This window comes from Arvicola amphibius, chromosome 1 (genome assembly GCF_903992535.2).
Source record: "Arvicola amphibius chromosome 1, mArvAmp1.2, whole genome shotgun sequence".
Classification (NCBI taxonomy): Eukaryota; Metazoa; Chordata; class Mammalia; order Rodentia; family Cricetidae; genus Arvicola; species Arvicola amphibius.
Window position 1 is genome coordinate 154,820,585 of NC_052047.1, and position 20,840 is coordinate 154,841,424.

Here is a 20,840-nt window from a genome sequence, read left to right on the forward strand (position 1 = left end):
TGTTTTTAAATAAGAGTCACTAGACCAAGGAAAAAAGGAACCGACTTGATTCCAGGTTCTGTAAATGACCAAACACTGAAAACAGAAAGAGCTAACTGCTGGAGTCTCAGTGGTCTAGGGTTAGAATGTGTCCCCTTGGCAATTTCCCATTCAACTGTTTGAGAGGAAGGTGACTCAGAAGCCCTGGACCCCCTCCAGGCAGATTCACCTTCCAGACTCTACATGGAAAGGCTCGAAGAGCCTGCCTCCTGTGGTATGTTCCCAGGCTGTCCACCCGGGGGACAGCACTCACACTACAGCCTGGCACCTGCCCCCTTTCACCACCTCCCCAGCGGGCCTCCACCTCAGCTGATAAAATACTGTGATCTGAGTGACAAAGGCCACCTTTGTTCCCACAAACTGGACTGGCGGGTTTCCACATGCTATCTGGTCAACCAGGAAATACTCCACTCCTCAGAGCAGCCCAAGAACTGTGGAGTGTAGGGGATCTAAAGAGAGATTGGGGAAGTCTGCTTGTGGAACCCCTGAATACTCAGAGACACTGGTATCAACCGGTGGGGCCAACCTGGGCCAGTAAGTTAGGAAACGGGCAACGTGGTCCTTAGTCTGTGGACAGCAGTGGAGCCAGGGTTGCGTGCTTTCCCAAACACCAGACAGGGAGGGAGAAAGGGACAGTGGCTGCCCCATCTGTATTCAGCCTGCTTTGCCTTTGGCAGTGCTGGCCAGCTCCTCTGTATTCTGTGATCACATCTGCCTGCCTTTACCCCAGCTGTAAACAGGACCTGATAAATGTCTGCTCCCTTGGGGTCCCCATGAGGCTGTAGGATCTAGGTCAAGTAGCTGGTGAACAGCAGAGCCTTGTGCAAATTTGGGCAACTGTTTACACTTTTATTTTCCAATCATCAAAGGACTTGATATCTGCCACTTCCTGCTTTAATAATCCAGTTTTCTCACATTCTTGAGCACAGGGTATCAGGTATAAAGGGCAGAGAAGAAAGCCCAGCAGTGCTGGGGACTATGAGCAGGCAACACCTGCCTACCCTTCCCCCATGATTCCAGGTTAAAAGGAAAACCCCAGAAAACTTGTCCTCTGCCCTTGGGGCCTCAGCTATTTGAGCCAGAGCCCCTCCTAAGAAACAGCAATCCAATTACAAGCCTGCTTCTCACATGCTCCAGGCAAACTCAGCCAAAGCCTTTGAACCTAGCCATGAGCTGGCCAATCCGATGATAGTCCTGCCCCTATTCCTCCTGGGTTGTTACCAGTTATGGGAGGGTCCAAGTTTTTATTTCCATTGATAAAATAAAACTAAGAAAAGAGAGGAGCTGACACAGAGCAGGGAAGGGGGCGTGAATGGGGTTGGGGAGGGGGGCTATCCCTGCAGACCCTATGATGAGAAAGCTCCTGTTTTCTGAGTTATTCACCAAACCAGGAAACCTCATGAAGGACAATGGCCTTGTCTCTAAGGCAACCAAAAACCATGCCTAGCTGGAGGTACAGAAACCTGGACTCTGAGGGGAGAAGGGTGATGGCTGCCCTGCACAGACCTCCCCACCCCTTTTAAGAACCTCCTGCTTGTGTCTGAATAATTCACTGCATCTTTTGTTCCCTGCCAAGACCTTCTCTTCATCCCACATTGCCTGCCCTCCCTGATCTTCTCTTTCTTTTTCTTTCCTGTGGGAAAGTTGTTTGAAGAGGTCACGGGCAGGGAGGATGGGGACGGGCTGTGTAATGACAGAAGCTTGATGGCAATGCCAGACAAAGCGGATAACACACGCTCATTAGTGGCCAAGAAAAGCTGGAAAGGAAGATGGCAATGGGGTGTGGGAGGTGGGAAAAGGTGAGAAGAAAGGGCTGGAAGACAGACAGAGGTGGGAGGGGGCTCCCTTTCGGGAAGACAGAGCAAAATCAACTCATTTCTATAGCCCTTTTGAAAGTGTGCTGCCAGGACTGAACTCCTTTCTGCAGTTTGGTGGAGGGATAAAGGGAAGAAATGAAGCCTGTTGACCTCCTCAGACTCACTGCAGCTCAAGGGCTATCTGTCTCCGTGATGGCATAGAGTCACTGGGACATTTCTCAAGGGGGACAAAGACGAGGTGTAAATTGGATCAGCTCAGCTTTGACGTCAGTTCAGTAACAACACAAGTGTTTAGCCATTAGATACACCATCATCACCATCATCATCATCTGCAGCTAACCCCCACTGGACTCTGCAGTCTCTAACCTGAAGGCCTCATTTAACCCTTCAGACAACCCTTGAATGGAAGTACTATTATGTCACTCAACAGCCAAGAACACTGAAGACAGAGGATGCAAAACTTACTCCAAGTGGCACAGCAAGGAACTCGGGTTCAAGCCCAACAATCAAGGGCTCATGTGTGCACACAGAACCTCCTCCTGTGTGCCAGCAATCACCCCCGAACTCTGCTAGAGCGCCTAGCACACGGCTGCAATCCAGGAGAGAGGAGCAGAGGAGCAGCAGGATCCAGGAACCTCTTGCCCTCCGTCCCATCCTTCAACCTGGAAGCAGTCATGAGCCTTCCATGCCTCCAACTGACATTATACGCTGCCTTCTGAGTCACTGCAGCTGTAGCCAAAACAACGATGGAGCAGTGGGCAAAATCCTGTGTTCCAACTTCTCTGCACCACATGAGCTGGGTGACCCTCCAAGGAAAGGTTAAAACTTAGCAAAGTGCCCATGTATAAAATACATCAGTGACAGAAATGGGATAATTTGGGCAAGCCCATCTGGGACTTGTCAAGGAGTGAACTCTGTCCATAGACGTTTTCAGAACAATCCCATAAGCAGGTTGTGTAAACCGGGAATCGTCATTTGACACACAAGGAAATGTGTGTGTCAAACTGCAAAGATCCTAGGGCTTCCACTAGTGAGAGGCAGGAAGAGAGGCTCTTCCAGCCCAGTGCTCCTCCCTCTGCTGCCTGTTTTCTTTCATTTCCCTTCCCTCTTGTGCTAAGACCTCCCTCTGCTAAGATATCTGGAGACCCAGCTAAGCATCTATGGCCCTGCCTTAGGGCAGCCTGGATTTTCAGTCTTAGGGACCCATTCCAGCTTTAAAGCCATCTCAACCACGGGCACAGGGCAGCAACAGGGCCAGACCTTTGGGGACAAAAGGTAGGCGGCTGGGTGTTATGGGTTGACAAGAAGTCAGCAGGTCAGGCAAAAGCTGCTGTGGGCACTGTAGGGACCTGGGCACTCCCATTTGGTGGATGAGGGATATCAAGAAAGTAAGAAACACTAATGGTGCCTACAACAGCTCCAGCATGTCATAAGCATGCTGAAATGCGGTATGGGAGAAGCAATCCCTGCTTGACACCTACTGTATGCCTGTACTGATGTGAATACCTGGTGTGTGTGTGGGGGGGGGGGGGGGGGTGCTGCAAGGCCAGACTCCTGCCATATATCTGATTCTCTTCATCTGTGAAATGGGATAATGTCTCCAGTCATTATAGAGATTATAAATGAAAAGCTAAAACCATTAAACCAGCACACAGTGGAAGCTCAACTAATGCCGGCTAAGATTTCCTAGCACTGTCATTTGTACTCGCTGGGACTGTAACATGGGTATGCTTGCAGTGTTTACTAATGATGAAGTCAGAGCTTCACGTGTGGGTCGTGCCTCAGACGACATGGCAACTAACAGGCAAAACCTCAGTCATATCCAGACCTCTTGGTGCCCTAATGTGAAATCGCTCCTTGTTCACACCAGGCTGGCTTCCACCTACCAGAGGCAGCTCAGTCTGACGAGACTAGGCATGCATGTCTTAGCCAGCCCATCTTGCTGTCTGACCCACAGGTGAGTCACATGCTATCTCTGAGGTGGGTAAGTGCTCTGTGACAGCCATGGAAACACCTACCCCGAGGCAATCAGCACCCGGGACTGGGCTATGGCCAGTCGTTGCAGGTTGGACCGATTCAAGGTGGCCAGTGCCACCCTTCCAGGCTTCCTGTTGCTTCCTTGTGGGCTGGTGGGGGAGCCTGCCGTTGCCCCAGCTGGTGTATTAGGGACTTGTCTCCGGATCACCTGTGATGAAGCAGTCTTCCCTGGGCCCCGCATGGTGCTGGAGGTATCTAGTGGCTTCGTCCCAGGGCCAGATGGTGGGGGCAGCCTGCCCACTCCAGAGGGAGCTATATTCTTGCGAGTTCCTGGAGGCTGAAGGGGCCCACTGCTCCCATGGACCACAGCAGCCTTGACGCTCATCACCAAAACACACTGAGGACAGGAACAGGCTGGTGCAGGGGGGGAAGTGGCCGTTCCAGGACTGACTGGCCAGGACTGAGCCTTCGGCATAGTGCCTGTGACCATGGGGTAGATGAGGTCTAGTCGGCGGCGGATACGGCGTTGGCGCTGGGTCTGCCTGTTGATCTGGCCCATGGTGCTGAAGTCAATGATGTAGCTGAAGCCAATGGAAGTGAGGTCGATCCAGGGGTGCTGTTTCTCATAGGCATGCTGGATGGTGATACCCACTTCCATGTCATAGGGTGTCCAGGAACCATTGTCGTTCTCCCACTCCCACACGACACCCTTCCCAGGGGCTGAGGATGGGTCGTAGTAGTTGCGGCGAACTGGACGTAGGGTCCCTGCCGAAAACAGAGGAGGGAGGGGTCAGGGTTGGTAGCGAACACCACTGATGTGTATTAGATTCCCAGGTCAGCATAACTGCAGTCCTACTGCACTGCCTAGTAGGGTTTTGAATAAGACTCATTCGGGAGTCTACAACAATCCAGGGTAGAAGCAGATGAAGCCACACGGAGGGCACAGGAAGCATTGCCAGGCAGCAGAATGGACCTCCAAACTCAGGGTTCAGGTATATTGATTTGGAGACAAATCAATTCACTTTCCAGCTAATACAGAATACCTCAGTCAACTCTTGTTCAGAGGAATAAGGCAACTCTCCCCGGGAGTTTTTTGCAAAAAACAAACAAACAAACACTAAAGGTGCCAGAATTTCCATGGCCATCTGGTAACACTCACTTGGGGGAGAAATCCCCTCATGCAGAGAAGAGCTCATATGCCATCTCGGCCCACCTGAAGAGCCCTGAACCCAGGGCTATGGAGGAAAGAACACAGAACCATGGAAGTCCAGAAGAAAGAAAGACAACTTTGCTTCCATCTAAAAGGTCAGGAGTTGTAAAAATGAAGCTGACCATGGCTCTTTTGGAGCACATTTAAAAAGAAGGAAAACGTGGGATTGTGAGATGGCTCAGGGGAAGGGAACGTGCTTCTAAACCTGACGACCTCAATTTGGAGCCCAGGACTCACATGGTGGAAGGAGAAAACTGACTCCCAGAAGTTGCCCTCCGGCCTCCACACACATGCTGCAGCCCAACCCATCCCCTACCCTGCCAAACAAATAAATGTAAAAATAAAACAAAACAAAAACAAAAATAAAAGTTAAAATGAAAAAGTGTTATTGGGAGATGGGGGCGTCATCTTGAGAGAACTCTTACCTATTCCCCGGGAATTAAGTCTTTTATCAGCAGTAATAACATTCTCAATAGTCACGAGAATAATTTCATAATTATCTAAGGTTTTCTTCCGAGAAACTCAACCCTTCTAAAGATGGCATCCTCTTCATTTTAATAGTCTCCCTATAGGTTTGGAAGAACCACGGTGATAACAAGATGATGCCATCAGAGGGACGACCCAGCAGGCCCACAGGGAGCTGGACTCCAGAATCACTACACCTTCTTCCTCTCCCCACCCTAGTAACAAATTCTCTGTCCAACCAGGACTCATTCAAGGCATCAACATCGGGGCTAAAGTCTGAAGGGGACTCTGAGATGCTGGGGGTCCCTGCATCTGCCAGCTTACACTCTATCTGAGGAAGTGGTGGGAAAAGGCTCCCCTTCCCTGGCCTCTGACCCACCCCTTCCCCCAATCGGGAGACACCATGACTGGGACAGAATGCCATTCAAGGGGGAAAGAAAGGAACAATGGTTATTCAGGCCTTTGCCAGGGTCATAACCTACTCCCCACCCCATCTCCAAGCCCCTTAATAACCCAAAACATCAACATTCAGAGGCAGGAGGGAGAAGCAGAACAATTCTCCATTCAGGGCCAGGACTCTGTGAGGGGCCCTAGGGTATCAGGATGGAGGGGGAAGTTCCCCGGTTAGCCTCCATTTCCTTCCTCAGCAGCAGGTCAGCTTTCTGGGGAACAAAGGACAGGGTCCATGGTAGAGGTTCCATCCCTTCCAGCTGTGGGGGAAGCCTTCTTTCCTCATCTCTTAGGCCTATGCATAGCTGTAACAGGTGGATTTGAAGACAGGCAGGAACTTATCATGCAGCAAGTGCTCAATCAAATAGTGATTATTACTGCAGTTCACCCTTGAGATGTTATAGGAAAAGTGCGGTAAGAGGACGTGTGTGTGTGTGTATGTGTGTGTGTGTGTGTGTGTGTGTGTGTGTGTGTGTAGGGGAAGACACGGCGGAAAGAGAAAAAACACAAAATCACCCTGCCCCTATTCAGTCTTTACTCTTGGTTGCTCACAGGTACAACTTCCATGGCAATCCTATAAAACACAGTTTACAGATAAGAAAATGAAGTTCAGAGAGTTTAATGACACTTTTGAAAATGCCCTCCAGGGAACAGGGGCAATGCACTTCTTTAGAGCTTCCAAAGGCACTTAAAAAGCAATAATTCTGTTTGTTTGATCAATTAGTTTTTAGCCAATAAAATTATCAATCCTGTAAAAGTTTAAACATTGTCTCTGAACTCTCTAGACCATGTCCTGGCTCCATACACACGTCCCTAGTTGATCTTCTTTGTATTTCCCACTATTTCTGTCAGATACAGACCTAATCCTCATGTCTTCCATTGTGGTTCCCTTTCTACTGACAAGCCCTTGTCATTTTCACCTATTGAAATTCTCTCTTTTAGTTCTCAGGCCACTGTCCGCTCTCTAGTCCCAGCCCCACCCCTCAGGAAGCTTTAGGTGCAGAACTGGACTGACAGTCTTCAGACGTCTATACTAGATGTCTACGCTTACTCTCCTTGTGGGTGCTGAGCGTTGGCAGGGATATGGCTGTGGGGCTCTTTGTAGTCCACTCCCTAAGGCAAGGTCTGGCGTGATTAAAACACCATAAACTGTGCCACGAACACTCCGGCTACTATCATAGTTACTCACTGATCGCAGGGTGCTCAGCATTCCTTCAGTTGCTATGGAAAATGCAAAACTCCAGCATTCCTTAGCAGAGCGCAGCCTCAAAGGGTGTAAGAAGGCAAATGTGTGAGGGACTGTTTGTTTATGATGCAAAATGAGGAGCCAAAAAAAAAAAAAAAAAAAAACCATCAAGGGAACTCAATTTGTCCAGAAAAATGACTGGATACCTTCTCTGCTTAAATCTTCCCCCAATTTTCTTTTCTTCAGCCAGGCCCAAAATCCCCTGCTTCACCCCCTCTACAGCTCCTCCCCCCACATACTCTACACACATTTCTTTCACGCTGGCCTCCAGTCTCTCCCGCTGCTGGTCTCTGATTCTGGGAATTTTCACCATGCTAGGTCCTCCTTCCTAACCACTCAGCAAATTCCTTGTTGGCTCTTTCGGGTCAAAGAAAACTCATTTCACCCCAATGAAAATTTTGTGACCAAGTCAAATCCTGTTCCCACTTTTTAACAGCACTGATCTCAGCGCGCAGTTTGGATATTTATCTTTGTGGCTCGTTAGATGCGGATCCACCACTCTCCCTAGATCCTCAATCGGATGACAGAGCGCATAAAACCGTTTACCCTAGCTCTGTCCCACAGGTTTGACATTTATTGAGCCTGAGGGACTCACTAATATAGTAATTAATCACCGAAGTAATGATGGCTTGCAGAACTTTTGGAGAAATAGATGACAAATGACATAAGACTTGAAAGATACAGAGACTTTCAATAGTCAGATGGAAAGAAAGGGCTTCTTTCCAAGGGGAACCACATGAATAGGTGGTGTGGAGAAAACCACAGAACTACCAGGAGAACCTACAGCATAGAGGACCAAGCTATAGCCAGGGCATCAATGGTCTAGAACACCAAGCTGTGATGGGCTTTGTTTTAGGGTGAGGAAGAGCTAGCGAAGGGTATTAAGTATAGGTGATAGGACCAAAGCTGCTCTCCTGATCAGTTCAGAGTGGACAAGTGTGAGAGAAGCAAAAGGAGAGGTGGGGAGACCCTACAGAGAGGACTGGGAAGGACTTGGCACAGGCAGCTGAACACTCTGCAAATGAGGTTTCCAGGGACGCAGCAATGACCCCAAGACCCAAGAGCCTTGGTCTGGGAATCCAGTTCTCTTTATCCACATCAAAATTTCAGCCAGCGGGGCACACATGTTGCATTCCTGGAAACATTAGCCACTCGGGCTCTGAACAAGAAGATGAGTCAAAGAATCCTGAGGTTGACCACAAGGAGAATGCAAAGCGGTAGCAAACAGGGGAATGTAAAGATGAGCTAGGTTTCTGGTTAGAAAGTTGCTGAATTTGGTTTAGCCCTATAGGGTAGTCATCAAAAATATATAACCTCAGAACAAAAGGCTTGGGAGAAGAGAGAAGATAATATTTTATTCCTAGAGACTTCTCTATTTGGAATATTCTAGGCCTGGGCTATTCTAGAATCAGGGCAGTGGATTAGACAATCTGAAGAAGTTCCATCCACCTGGGTCCTATGGTGTGAGGACCCAGGGAGAAGGTTTCCAATACAGTAGGCATAGAGGATGTTCACAAACCAAAGAGGAAGAAAGAGAAGGAAAAATGGTTTCTCACTTCAGAGCATTGGAGATGTTTTTGCCTTTGGGAACTAGAAGACTGCTCCAGGCATGGGCTGAGATCTCTGACATGTGACCCACACCTGTGTTTTTAGTCTATACTGTCAAACTCTCAGCTTCTCATACTGAGGGTGATGTCAGCTCACCCTCAGTGTAGAAAGCTCCGTAAGGGCAAATTCGTGGATGTTCTATTCCTGATAGGCCCCCCCCCACATACCTACCACCGCACGTGAAATTAGTCCACAATGTCCACAAATGCAGCAAGCCACACCTACACTGCGCATGAAATTAGTCCACAAATGCAGCAAGCATACACGGGACACTTCTCTGGACGCTTAGCTCTGTCACTGACAAAGTAACTTGAACTCTTGAGCAATTTAAGCTCTGTCAACTTGCTCCTCTTTCCATAAAACGCGACTAGTCTTCGTATAATCCTCGTGAAGCTGAAACAAGACACCCGTGCAACTTTCTTGGCACGACACATCTCTAGTACCCACTCGGTAACCACTGTGTCTAACCCCTCCACTGCTGTGTCCACACTAGCTAGTATGCGATAGGAGAGATTCCGTCCAATCTTGCAGTCCCACTCACTCCATCGGGCCCTTCTCATTAAAGATAAAAAGAGACAGGCTAGCACGAAAAGCTTTGAGCTGGAAAATACTTCACTCTTGCGTCAATCCATTATCATTAGCATTGCTGTTGGTGCAGGGGGTCTGGGGTGTGCATGTGCAGATGCTTATGCTGGAAGAAAGGGTCTCTGAAGGCTTCTCTTCAATCGACGAGGGGAAAGACCTGAACGGATATGGGAAGGCCTGACTATAAAAGAAAAGGAAGATGACAGCAGAGGACTTCGCATGGAGAGGACTCCACTAAGGCATACAGACTGGTCCAGAACCCCTTCCCTCCTTACCTTTTCCAATATTCTCCAGCCCAAATGCCTAGAGAAAAGTAACCTAGAATGCAAATCAGCTCCTATTTGCAAAAGTCTGGGGAAGGAAAGCCCAGGGCAAACAGAAGTGGGCAGATGGGTGTCTGCAACCTCCTAGCCATCTCCCTGGAGACAGTCTGGATGCAGTCAAGAGCTCGAAGGAATGAAGAGACCAAGCTCACTAGGTATCCAGGCATACAACTCTGAAAAGAGAAAGCTCTCATGTCAAATGCCTATAAAACAAGACAACCAAAGGGAAAGGAATTGCCTCTAGGCAGGGGACTTCCAGCTTGTCTGGCTTTATAGGGACTTTTCTGGTTCCCAGCTTTACAGTGAGGCTTGGGGACAGTGAGTAATTTAATTAAACATTGCCAGGGCTTGGCTAAGGTTGCCTGGGAGCTGGTGGCTTAAAGTTCCTAACATGTCGCGGTCTCATCAATGGTCTCATTGAGAGGAACCGAGTTCTTGTGTGGACTCAGGAGACAGCAGAAGGGGTCAGCGCTGACATGAAGGAACTCTAATCTGCACTGACAAGCTCCCTGGCAGGCCCAGCCTTTCTAGGAATTCAGTCTTATTTATGCCTTTAGCATCCCAGCCTAGCACTTGGCATGGAGGAGAGAGGTGCCCAGGAAAGTGAACTTGATGCAGGAAACGGGGACGACGCCAAAGCAGTGTGGATGTGAAACACGCAAGGCAAACTTTAAAAGGATTCAGGCTGGAGGGGGTGGTGCACATCTGTAACCAATCCCAGCACTTGGGAGGCTGAGACAGGGAGTTGGTCAGTTTGAGGCCAGCCTGAAGGAAATACCTAGACCATATTTTTAAAGGGGGTGCAGAGGCAGAAGAAACAGCTCAGTGGCAGAGTCTTGCCGAGGACCATGGCTATTTCTCAGCCTCGGACATGAAACAGAAGAAACGAAGTGATTCTGCCATAACCAGTGGGCAATAGGTTGTGTCCCGAGAAGAGCCACCAGCACCAAAACCTGGGAAGGAGATGCTGTCATTGACTCCAGGTTCTCTAGAACTTCACTTTGTCAAGAACAACGCCTAAGCCACGGCTGCTCCTAGATCTGTGTCCATCTTAAATAGCCCCCAATGCAGATGAAACCTCTGACTTTTTTTTTTTTTTTTTTTTTTTTTTTTTTTTTTTTTTTGGTTTTTTCGAGACAGGGTTTCTCTGTGGCGAAACCTCTGACTTTTTAACAGCGGGGCAGGGGATGGGGCCGGCCCATGGCTAGAATGGCTCTCCATATGCTGCACAGACTTAGTCTGAAATAGAAGAGCTAAACTTGTTTTGTTTTATTTTGAGCAGGCCTGGAACTCCCTGTCAGGTGGTCTGCTGATCCCACCTCCATGGCTCAGCTGCTTCCTCCATCACACCCCCACACAGGCCCTCCATCTGAGGTCCCCATGCCTTACTGCCACATCCTCTACCCAAAGGCACAATGGCATCTAATTCCTACATTTAATCCTCTTACCCCACCTCCCTGCATTCCTCTTTATCCTCTCTTCCTTCTCAGCTCCTCCTCCCCACTTTCTCCATCAAGGCTCAAGTCCGCCAGATGCTAAAACTTCTGGAACGTCCCCCTCCCCTGAAAGTTTTCCTCCATTGGCCAGGGTTTTTCAGTTCTTGGCAAACAGGCTGTTCAGAGTTGTGACCGCAGATAACAAGAGGGGGGAACTATACTTCTTTCCCATGACAATTCCAATTAGCCCACAGGATGTGAGGGTTTTCCTAGGAAGTTCAGAGGACCTGTCCAGCAGCTGTTCCCTGAGCCACAGGGCCCTCCTCCTCTTCTCCCTCCCTACCACACCTGCTTCTCCAGGCTCTGCAGCTACCTCCCTGGGAAAGGCCAGCCAGAATTCCAGAAATGACCCCCAATTAAAAAGATTACTCTCTGGAGACAGAAGCTTGTCCCAGGTCATCTGTTAAATTAAACTTGAACACACTAGACCCAGGGGAAAGAGCAACTGTGGTTTCCTTCTCCCTCCTGGCTCCAAACCCATATTCTAACCTCTGTAGCTCCATTCCAGGCTAAAGGCTGCACAGCTGGGAGATTCCTAGTGGTCTTGCTGGCAACTCGATTTTTATGTAAAGACAAGAGTTAAGTGCCTTGGGAGGCCAGAGTGGCCCTTGTATGCTACTTTAAGAAAAAAAAAAAAAAAACTGGGGACAGTTTCTTCTTAGCCTTCCACCTACTCTCTCCCTCCTCCTCCACGGACAAAGGGAGCAGCTTCCCTGCCAGGCATTCCAGAGCCCAGTCCTTCCCCCCTCCTCTCTCCATCTGCTCTGGCCTGTTGCTTCAGCACTTGGAGTATACAAGCAGAGATATATGTGGATGCCACCACATCCAGGATGTTCTAGCCCTGAAACCCCTGGCCCCATTCTCTCTTCCCAGTAATATTCCCACACTTCCACATACTAGACTGCAATTAGAGCCAGGGGATCACTCTGTCTCCCCAAGACTTACACCCAGGAGCAGACACTGGGAAACCTGAGTTCACAGAGGAGGGCCAGAGACAGCAAGGTTAAAGGGGAACATGTGGTAGCAACAAGGGTGCTTAAGACAAAGCAGTGTCAGCCAAGGTGTGAGCAGCCAAGGGGCTCCAGCGATGTCTTCCTTGCTAAGGAAGCATTGCTTGGGGGCTCCAAGTTCTAGGGTGCCTGCACAAAGAGCCACTAGGGACTGAAAGGGGGTATAAAGGGGTCTCCTGCTGTTAAGCCGTAGCTGAGTTTGCTTAATCAAGACACTTTAAATTACTTGCAAGGGCATTCATTTATTTGGAGGTGCTCATAGAATCCTGAGAGGATCTAGGGAAGGGAAGCACCTGCCCTCAACACCGATCTTTGACACCAGTAGGAGAAACTGCCCACAACCCACGACCACGAGGGCGGTAGCTCCCGGGAGAGACAAGGGCTGTGGGCGGCTCACCCGTGTCTTGACGGAACTGGTTCATGGACTGCAGATCGATGATGTAGGGCGCGAGCCGACTGTCCACCTGGCCCAGTACCACGCTGCCCCCCGCGCGGGGACCCGCGCGCACCACCGCTTCGATGTGGTGGCTCACGGCGGGGCTGTAGGGACGCCAGCGGCCGTGCTCGTTCAGCCATTCCCACACCACCACGGCCGAGGCCAGGAGCATGGCGAGCCCGGGGCTGTGGCGCGCCGCTGCCCGTCTCCCGGGCCCGGCCTCCTGCGCTTCCTCCGGCGCCGCCGCCTCCGGGCCTGGACCGCGCCCCCCGCCCCGCGCCCCGCCGCCGCGGGCAGCCTCAGCTGCGGCCCATGGGGGAGTCCGCAGCCGCGCAGGCACCGGGACGCGGACCCCGGGGCCGCCCGCCTCCGACCACGCTCCGCCGGGCTCCGCCGCTGCCACCGCTGCTCCGAAGGGTCCAGCGGCTTCATGCAAAGGCCCGGCCCTGCGCCCTCGCCGCCCCGCCTTGCAAAGCCACCCGGGGGCGCGCGGCCCGAGCGGCGCTGCACCCGCCTCGCACCAGTTGCGCCTCGGGCTCCGCAGGCGTCCGCGTGGATCGCGCCGCACGGTCACGCCCTCCGCCCTCTCTCCGTGCGGAGCGTGGCGACCGCGGCGGCACAGCTCCCCCTCCCTGCGGCTCGGCTCAGTGCCTTCCAGAAGGAGTCGCCCCTCCCCGGCAGTGCGCCAGGGAGAGCTCGCTCCCGCGGACACTTCCCTAGTCCCCGGGTGCCGAGAGCACGCGCAACATCCCGACCCCAGCGGCCACGGCCGGGCCTTAACTTTGCAGTCTCTTTAAAAATGGAACTTTATGTCTTTCTGTTTTAAGCGCAGCGCCGACTGAGTCCGCGGCGCGAGCTCCGAGGGTCGCATTTTTCTCCGGCTCGCGCACGCACGGACACACTCACACTCGCACACAAACACAGAGACACACATACACACGAACAACCCCACGCCCTCCTCGTTCTGCCTGCTATTACCTCATCTTCGCCTGCATCCTTCCTTAGCTGTCGGTCAAGGATGAAGAAGCCACGCCTCCTGGCCGCTCGCACCAGAGCGCTTAGAGCTTTCTCGCCCCCTGCTGGTCGGAAACCTCATGTACAGGTCAAAGGCCACACACTGGTGACCACTGAGAGACAGAGTCAAATGGGAGCAGAAAAGGTCTTGTTGGACTATTTCCTTATTATTAGAGTTAGAAGGCACAGGCTAAACTGGTTCCTCCTGCAGTGTCTCTGTGAATAAAACCAGGAGAGAGCAGAACAAACACAAGTTAACTCACTTATTTTGATCATTAATGGCTAAAGAGGAAAATATTCTAAAGTCCGTTCTGACTAAAGGGGATTGAGATCTGGATTGCACATTATTGCTGGACATGGTACCCCGCACTCGTAACTTCAGCACTTGAGAGACTGAGCAATAAAATTAAAATTTCAGGCCCCATATCCAGACCAGGTCTCAAAAAAAAGTTAACATTTCTAAGAGAATTACATATTAACCTTGTCAGGGAATACACACTTCCTTTCTCCGTGGGTGAAACCTCACGTACAATGAATTCATTCTGATAAAGTGAAGATGGTATTTGGAATAATTTTATATTGGTAATGAAATTGTGAATCTTTTTTTAGAATTGCCTTTTCAGACTTTCATATGCTCTTTTTATGTTTGAGGAGACAAACAAAAACTGCTCCTGAGCAGATAAACTAGGAATTCCCAGGTGGAACACGCTTAATCTAGGCGTGGGGGGGGGGGTGGAGGAAGTATTAAGAAATATCTAACTGACTGCTTGAAAGATAAACAGGAAACAGAAAGAAATAGATATACCCCTTCCTTCCTTCCTTCCTTCCTTCCTTCCTTCCTTCCTTCCTTCCTTCCTTCCTTCCTTCCTTCCTTCCTTCCTTCCTTCCTTCCTTCCTTCCTTCCTTCCTTCCTTTCTTCCTTTCTCTTGACCAGGCTTCACAGAGATCTGGCTACCTCTGCCTCCCGAGTGCAGGGATTAAAGGTGTGCACTACCACTGCCCGGCATAGACCCCTACTTTCTCTGTCCATCCTATAGCTTTCCTGGGTCTGCCATCCTAACACGGCAGGGATTATAGCAGAATTTAAAGGAGAGAATGCGAAGCCTGGGTAATTTGCTAGAGGGTGTGAATACACAGAGGAGTTTCCATCGGTAATTAGATGGGATAGTTAATACTGATTGATAACCTGACAGGATCTAGAGTCACTCAGGAGAAAACTGTCTCAGAATGCCTGTAAGGACTTAGCTAGAGCCAAGTCAATCAAGATGGGAAGATCCACCGTAACTGTAGGCAGCGCCATTCCACCGGCTGCGGTTTTGGACATAAAGGAGAAGGAGAACTGAATGCCACCAGTATCCATCCCTTATTTTCCTTACACGTCACAATGCAACCAGCTCCCACAGTTACTTCTCTCATATGAGGAGCTCTACCCTCGAACTAGGAACCGAACAGTAGTGCTTCCTCCCTTCTTTCAGATACGTTACCATAGAAACGAGACAAGCAACTGACGCAAAGATACTTGCAAAATTAGTATTTTAATAAGCCACATTAACTTACAGTTCATAAAAACAATTTTCAAATAACAGTTTCCTTGTTGCTTTATGCATTGGTGTTTTGTCAGGGGTTTTGAGTCCCCTGGAGCTGGAGTTATAGACTGTTGTAAGTTGCCATGTTGGTGCTAAGCGTTGAACCTGGATCCTCAAGAAGAGCAATCAGTACTCTTAAACACTGAGCCATCTCTCCAGTCTTCAAGTAATAATTTCTAATTATAAGTCAATAATAATTATGTATGTGTGATACCTTAAAAATATTTCAAAGATATCCTAACTTCAGCGAATCTGGGTCACAAACTCCTAAAATTCAAACAGCATTCCACTTGAACATCCAATATATATATATATATATATATATATATATATATATATATATATATGTATATATGTATATATATATATATCACCAAAATTATGTCTTATAGCTATCAGTGGTATAAAACTCCTTAAGCAAATGACATAATATGTAATTTGGAGTTATTGTGGTTATAATGAAACCTCCCTAAGATTTAATGGAATAAAATCAGGCTTGAATTGTTCAGTTTGGCGATGCTTTTAAAAATGCCATCATTGCTCCCACAAATTTCAATGAACACATACCTTTTTCTCCCATGAAGTATTAAGTAAACGTCACCTTTCCCCCCATCATCCATCACTGTGTAATAAACCACTCTGAAATTAGTGGCTAAAAACAGCAGCAAGCATTTCCTTTGCATCCAATCTGCCATTCGAGGGAGGCGTCTGGGGACACTTGGTCTGGCTCACAGGCGTTAGCTCCAGGCAGCTGGGAATCAGCCGGCTGGGGCTGGAGTCTGCTGGGCTTGCTTACTCACAGACGCTGTCATCTGATTACTCACATGTAGTTTTCTCTCCAAGGACCTAAGCAATGCGGATGGCATCCTCACTGCAAGAAGCTGGGTTCCAGCTAAGTGAAACCCCAGATTTTAAAAAAAAAAGCCAGATAGAAGCCTTGGTTGAGGAGACGGAGCTATTCCAGGTATCTCCTTCCCCCTTGCTTATCAAGTCATAAATATCCAATTGTACAAAACTATAATAGGCATTGTTACTGGTAACCACACAATTAAAATATTCATGTTACGCCGGGCGGTGGTGGCGCACGCCTTTAATCCCAGCACTCGGGAGGCAGAGGCAGGCGGATCTCTGTGAGTTCGAGACCAGCCTGGTCTACAAGAGCTAGTTCCAGGATAGGCTTCAAAGCTACAGAGAAACCCTGTCTCGAAAAACCAAAAAAAAAAAAAAAAAAAAAAAAAATTCATGTTACACCATGATTCTTCATTGGTCTATTCTTGCGTTTTACACTGTATAGTCTGCTTTGCACACAACACGCAGCAAATCCCCCAGGTTGTCTTTCTTCCACGTTGCCCTGTTCTAAACACACCATTTCCTTTCCACCGTCATCCTGTCTGTGACTGTCATCAACACACTCTCCATGTATACGATTCTGTGATTTTAAAAACATTTCATTTTATTAATTTTAATTATGTATAGGTATGTGTGTCTCTGTGCTTGCACGTGCACGTGTGTGTCTCTATGCATGTGTGTCTGTCTGTGTGTCTGTGTGTCTGTGTGTGTGTCTGTGTGTCAGAGAGAGAGAGAGAGAGAGAGAGAGAGAGAGAGAGAGAGAGAGAGAGAGAGAGAGGCGGGGGAGAGAGAAAGAGAGAAAGTGCAGGTGCCAAAAATGTCTAGAGGCATTTGACGCCTGAAGCTGGAGTTCTAGACAGTTGTGGGCCCCTGACACAGATGCTGGAAACCGAACTCAGGTCCCTTGAAAGAGCAGAAGCTACTATAAGGCACTGAGTCATCTCTTTAGCCTCTGGTTTTCTGTTTTGTTTTGTTTTGTTTTAAAAGAATGTTACATAAATGGAAACTTGAGTCTTTGAGGGGTTGAAGACATGCATTTATGAAAGACACTTTTCTGAATATTTTATTTCATTTTCCCCCTTCTTTGTACTGTCTTTGTATGGGTTTCAAAATCCAGGTAATATAAGCTTCCTAAAATAAGTTGCGAAATTAATAATCTTCTAATTCCTGGAAGAGCAATGTGAATTCGTCTCTAAAATATCTAGGAGTGGATATTTTCTTTCAGAAACATTTCAGTTACAAATTAAATTTTCTCAGTCGTTATAGGGTAATCCAAGGAGTTGTCTTGGCTTGTTGTCTTAAGGACTTGATTCGTTTCTTTGAAGTTGTGGGATTTATGAACATGGAGTTGTTCACAGTCCTTCTTTGTTATACACACGATACCTTCTGTGCCTATCATGACCCTCCATTTCATTCATGATATTGGCATTGGAAATTCATGTCTCTTAATATATTTCATCATTATTATTATCAATGACCATAATCACCAGTAGTAGTAGTTCATTCTTCATATATCCATTTTGTTATTCCCCTTTTCTAAGCTCTGTGTGCATCTGTGTGTGCACATGTTTTGTTCCTGTGTGTGCGTGCATGTGTGTGTGTGTGTGTGAATGTGGAGGCCACAGGCTGATTTCCAATATCTTCCTTAATCACTTTTTACCTCATTTCTGGACACAAGTTTTCTCAATGGCCCTATGGCCCAGCTAGTTGGCTCGGCTGATTGGTCAAAGAACTTCCAGATTCACCTGTCTCTGCACCACCACTGCTGCGGCTGCCACTGCTCCCCACCCCACTCAGTGTTGGAGTTATGGCATGCGCCATCATTCTTCACTTTGATATGGGTGCTGGGGATCCAAACTCAGTCCTCATGCTTGTTTTAGCCACTGTGTCTTCTCCCCAGTTATTGTTTCCACACGGTCAATTCAGTATCAAATCTGGGAAAGAGGAACCCAGAGAGACTCACATACATCACCTGAAACGGCAGTCACATCCCGTCACGGTAGCTCTGTGTCCTCCTTATGAGCTGGGCTGATCATCCGCATGTCCTTAGCTGCCACGTGTGTGAAGTGACAGGCAGAGGCTAAAGCTTCCAGAGTTCAGTGACATCTCTCCATGTCTCCTGGTAGAAGCGTTTCCCCCTACAGGGGGCCAGGGCCTGGCAGCCTGAAGATCCTAACAAGCAAAGGTAAGTGGGCATTTCTTGTCTTTATCTCTTACTACCCAGGGATATGTTGGAAATCTGATGTGGGCCTCGCCAGGTTAAAATCAAGATATTTGATGGTTACATTCCCTTCGGGAAGCTCCGCTGTGCTTATATGGTGCACCCAGCTACCCACTCGCATTGTTAATTTCATGTGGAACTCCGCCCACCCCTTCTATGAAGCCTAACATCCTTGCAGGCCTAGGGTTGGGTGTGCGTTTTTGGACACACCCTCCCATATTCCTTATGCAGTTGTTTAGAGTCTCTTGTGTTGCTCTTGTTCGGGGCTGAGAGTTCATTTTCCATCTTCTAAGATTTTGTGTTTTGGACACTCCTGACATTATGACTTGAGAAACCCTGCCACAAAGTGGGTGGGATAAATCCTGCTACTGCAAAATACTAAATACCCATAGGTGCTGTGTAGAGGAGATTGGGTTCTCCCCTGTAAGAAAAAAAAATAGTCTTGCTTCAAAAATCCCAGGAATCTGTTGTGCTGGGATTTTTCCACTTCATGGTACTTTTGCTTTAGCCAGATGGCATGACCAAAGCAGCAGAGCTGCCCCAACCAATGGCGCTTCTGAAGAACTCCTATATAATGTAGGTCCAACTCAGTGCAGACAGCTTGTGCATGAGCCTGCAAATGGGTGCGGTGGCCCCCTCTCCCACTTTGAGCCTCCAGACACAAAGAAGCCAATCACAGGGCACACCTCCCTCTCCCCAGTGGAGCATATACTTCCCTCTTCCTGGTGGAATATGCAAGATTTCGTCATTTATATTTTGCTAAGGTTAAGAGGTCCTAGCATGTTTCCGACTTATAGAATTTATTATTATTATTGGAGTTCCCCTCTCACCACCTGAGGTGCTTGTAAGCTGGGGGCTCTGGTGCATTAGTTAACAACATCTGAGTAAAGTAAAGAACAAAGTTTCCTCCAAAAAGAGAGCTGTCTTTGTTGTTGTCTTAAACAAGCAATGCCAGGACTACGCTGACTTGAGTACATCATTTGCAGTTAACTGCCAAGGGCCTTTTGGATGCTGCTTGTGCTAGTTGGTGAGGATGCATTCCTTCAGACCAAGAAAAGAATGCATGGGAAAAAAAGGCTTCCTAGGAGCCGGGCGGTGGTGGCGCACGCCTTTAATCCCAGCACTCGGGAGGCAGAGGCGGGCGGATCTCTGAGTTCAAGGCCAGCCTGGTCTACAAGAGCTAGCTCCAGGTCAGGCTCTAAAGCCGCAGAGAAACCCTGTCTCGAAACACCAAAAAAAAAAAAAAAAAAAAAAAAAAAAAAAAAAAAAAAAAAAAAAAAGGCTTCCTAGGAATCAGTTTCAACAGGTTGTTCTTTTGGGGTGGGGTGGGGGGTGGCTCGTTTTAAAGCATGTACTTACTGATCATCTCCTGCAGGGGGCGATATTGTGCTATAAATAACCTGTGAATATACTTGTGGCCTTCAGGTCTAACCTGGACTTTCCCCTTTTCCATTATAGCTGGGTTAGAGTTTACACAGAGAGGCAGTGAATGATCTATACATCCACAGGTAGCCGATGGTGAACAGGGGATGTTTTCTGAGATGGAGGAGTGACGCACCTAATTTTAGCCTCTATATGAATAAATAATACACAAATCAATTAAACAAAATGATAGAAAATAAAATAAAATAAAAAAGCCTCTAGGGTTCACTTAGAATATCTATTTAGAAAGCAGTCAAAGCTGTAAAAATAAGTAGGTCATGTATTATTTCAGTAGAAGAAAGGAAAAAATGAATATATACATGTGTGTGTGTGTGTCTGTATAAATATGTCTCCAATTATAATGATTATCTTTGGTGTTTCTAAACATTCTTAAGTGGTATTTTTTCTCCCCCTGTCTGCGCTACATTCCCATTTAAACCTATCCCTTCATTAGTATTATATACTTTTCTCATTGACATATATATCTACATATGCATATATATTCATATGTGTGTATATGCCTATATATGGAGAAAAAGACATACATCACACACACAAGAGAGAGAGAGGTTTAAGTGGAGTCACCCTACATGGGGACAAATGTTTCTCTCAGAAGCCATAGTTAGTCAGGCAAAATACTGAGTCCCAGGTATGGAATACCTGCCCCCTGCTTGGTCAGGGAGTTCCCAAAGACCCCCCAAAGAATACAGCCTTTGCCATTGCTCTGAAAAAGTTTGATAAGACTCTACTGCTAAAGGTACAACATACTTTGTTCATAGGACATGAAGGAATAAAACTAGGGTCAACCTGGGAGCTTAGATCTTGCTGGTTATCTTTCTTCATACTGGAAAGTGTCAGGCAGGCTTCTGGGAGCAGGGGAGTCAGCAACAATCTCATTTGGGTGTGAATCATATAAGCTGCAATAATGATTGGCCTGGCAAGACATGGCCATGTGTGCAATGGTGGTATAAATGTTATGAGTGCCACCAACCAGTTTCTGGTTTGGTTTAAGACTTGTTTCACAGGAGGAAATCATGCCTGGAATGGCAAATTTTGCCTGTGGTTGGGGAACTCATATGTCTTAGA

General features: G+C 48.0%; 1 protein-coding gene across 2 annotated transcripts in view; it reads right to left on the reverse strand.

Moving 5' to 3' along the window:
• Nucleotides 1–13,242, reverse strand: part of Dtx4 (deltex E3 ubiquitin ligase 4) — a 56,759-nt gene extending 43,517 nt beyond the window's left edge. For both annotated transcript variants that reach the window (XR_005286644.1, XM_038341000.1), the window contains exons 1-2: nucleotides 12,624–13,242; nucleotides 3,875–4,598 (exon numbers count right to left, since the gene is read on the reverse strand). Coding sequence is in view for 1 of the 2 variants with exons in the window: in XM_038341000.1 (XP_038196928.1) it covers nucleotides 3,875–4,598; nucleotides 12,624–12,834 (935 nt within the window). In the remaining variant the exon portion in view is untranslated. The remainder of the gene's footprint in view (nucleotides 1–3,874; nucleotides 4,599–12,623) is intronic.
• Between the last annotated feature and the right edge of the window lie 7,598 nt (nucleotides 13,243–20,840).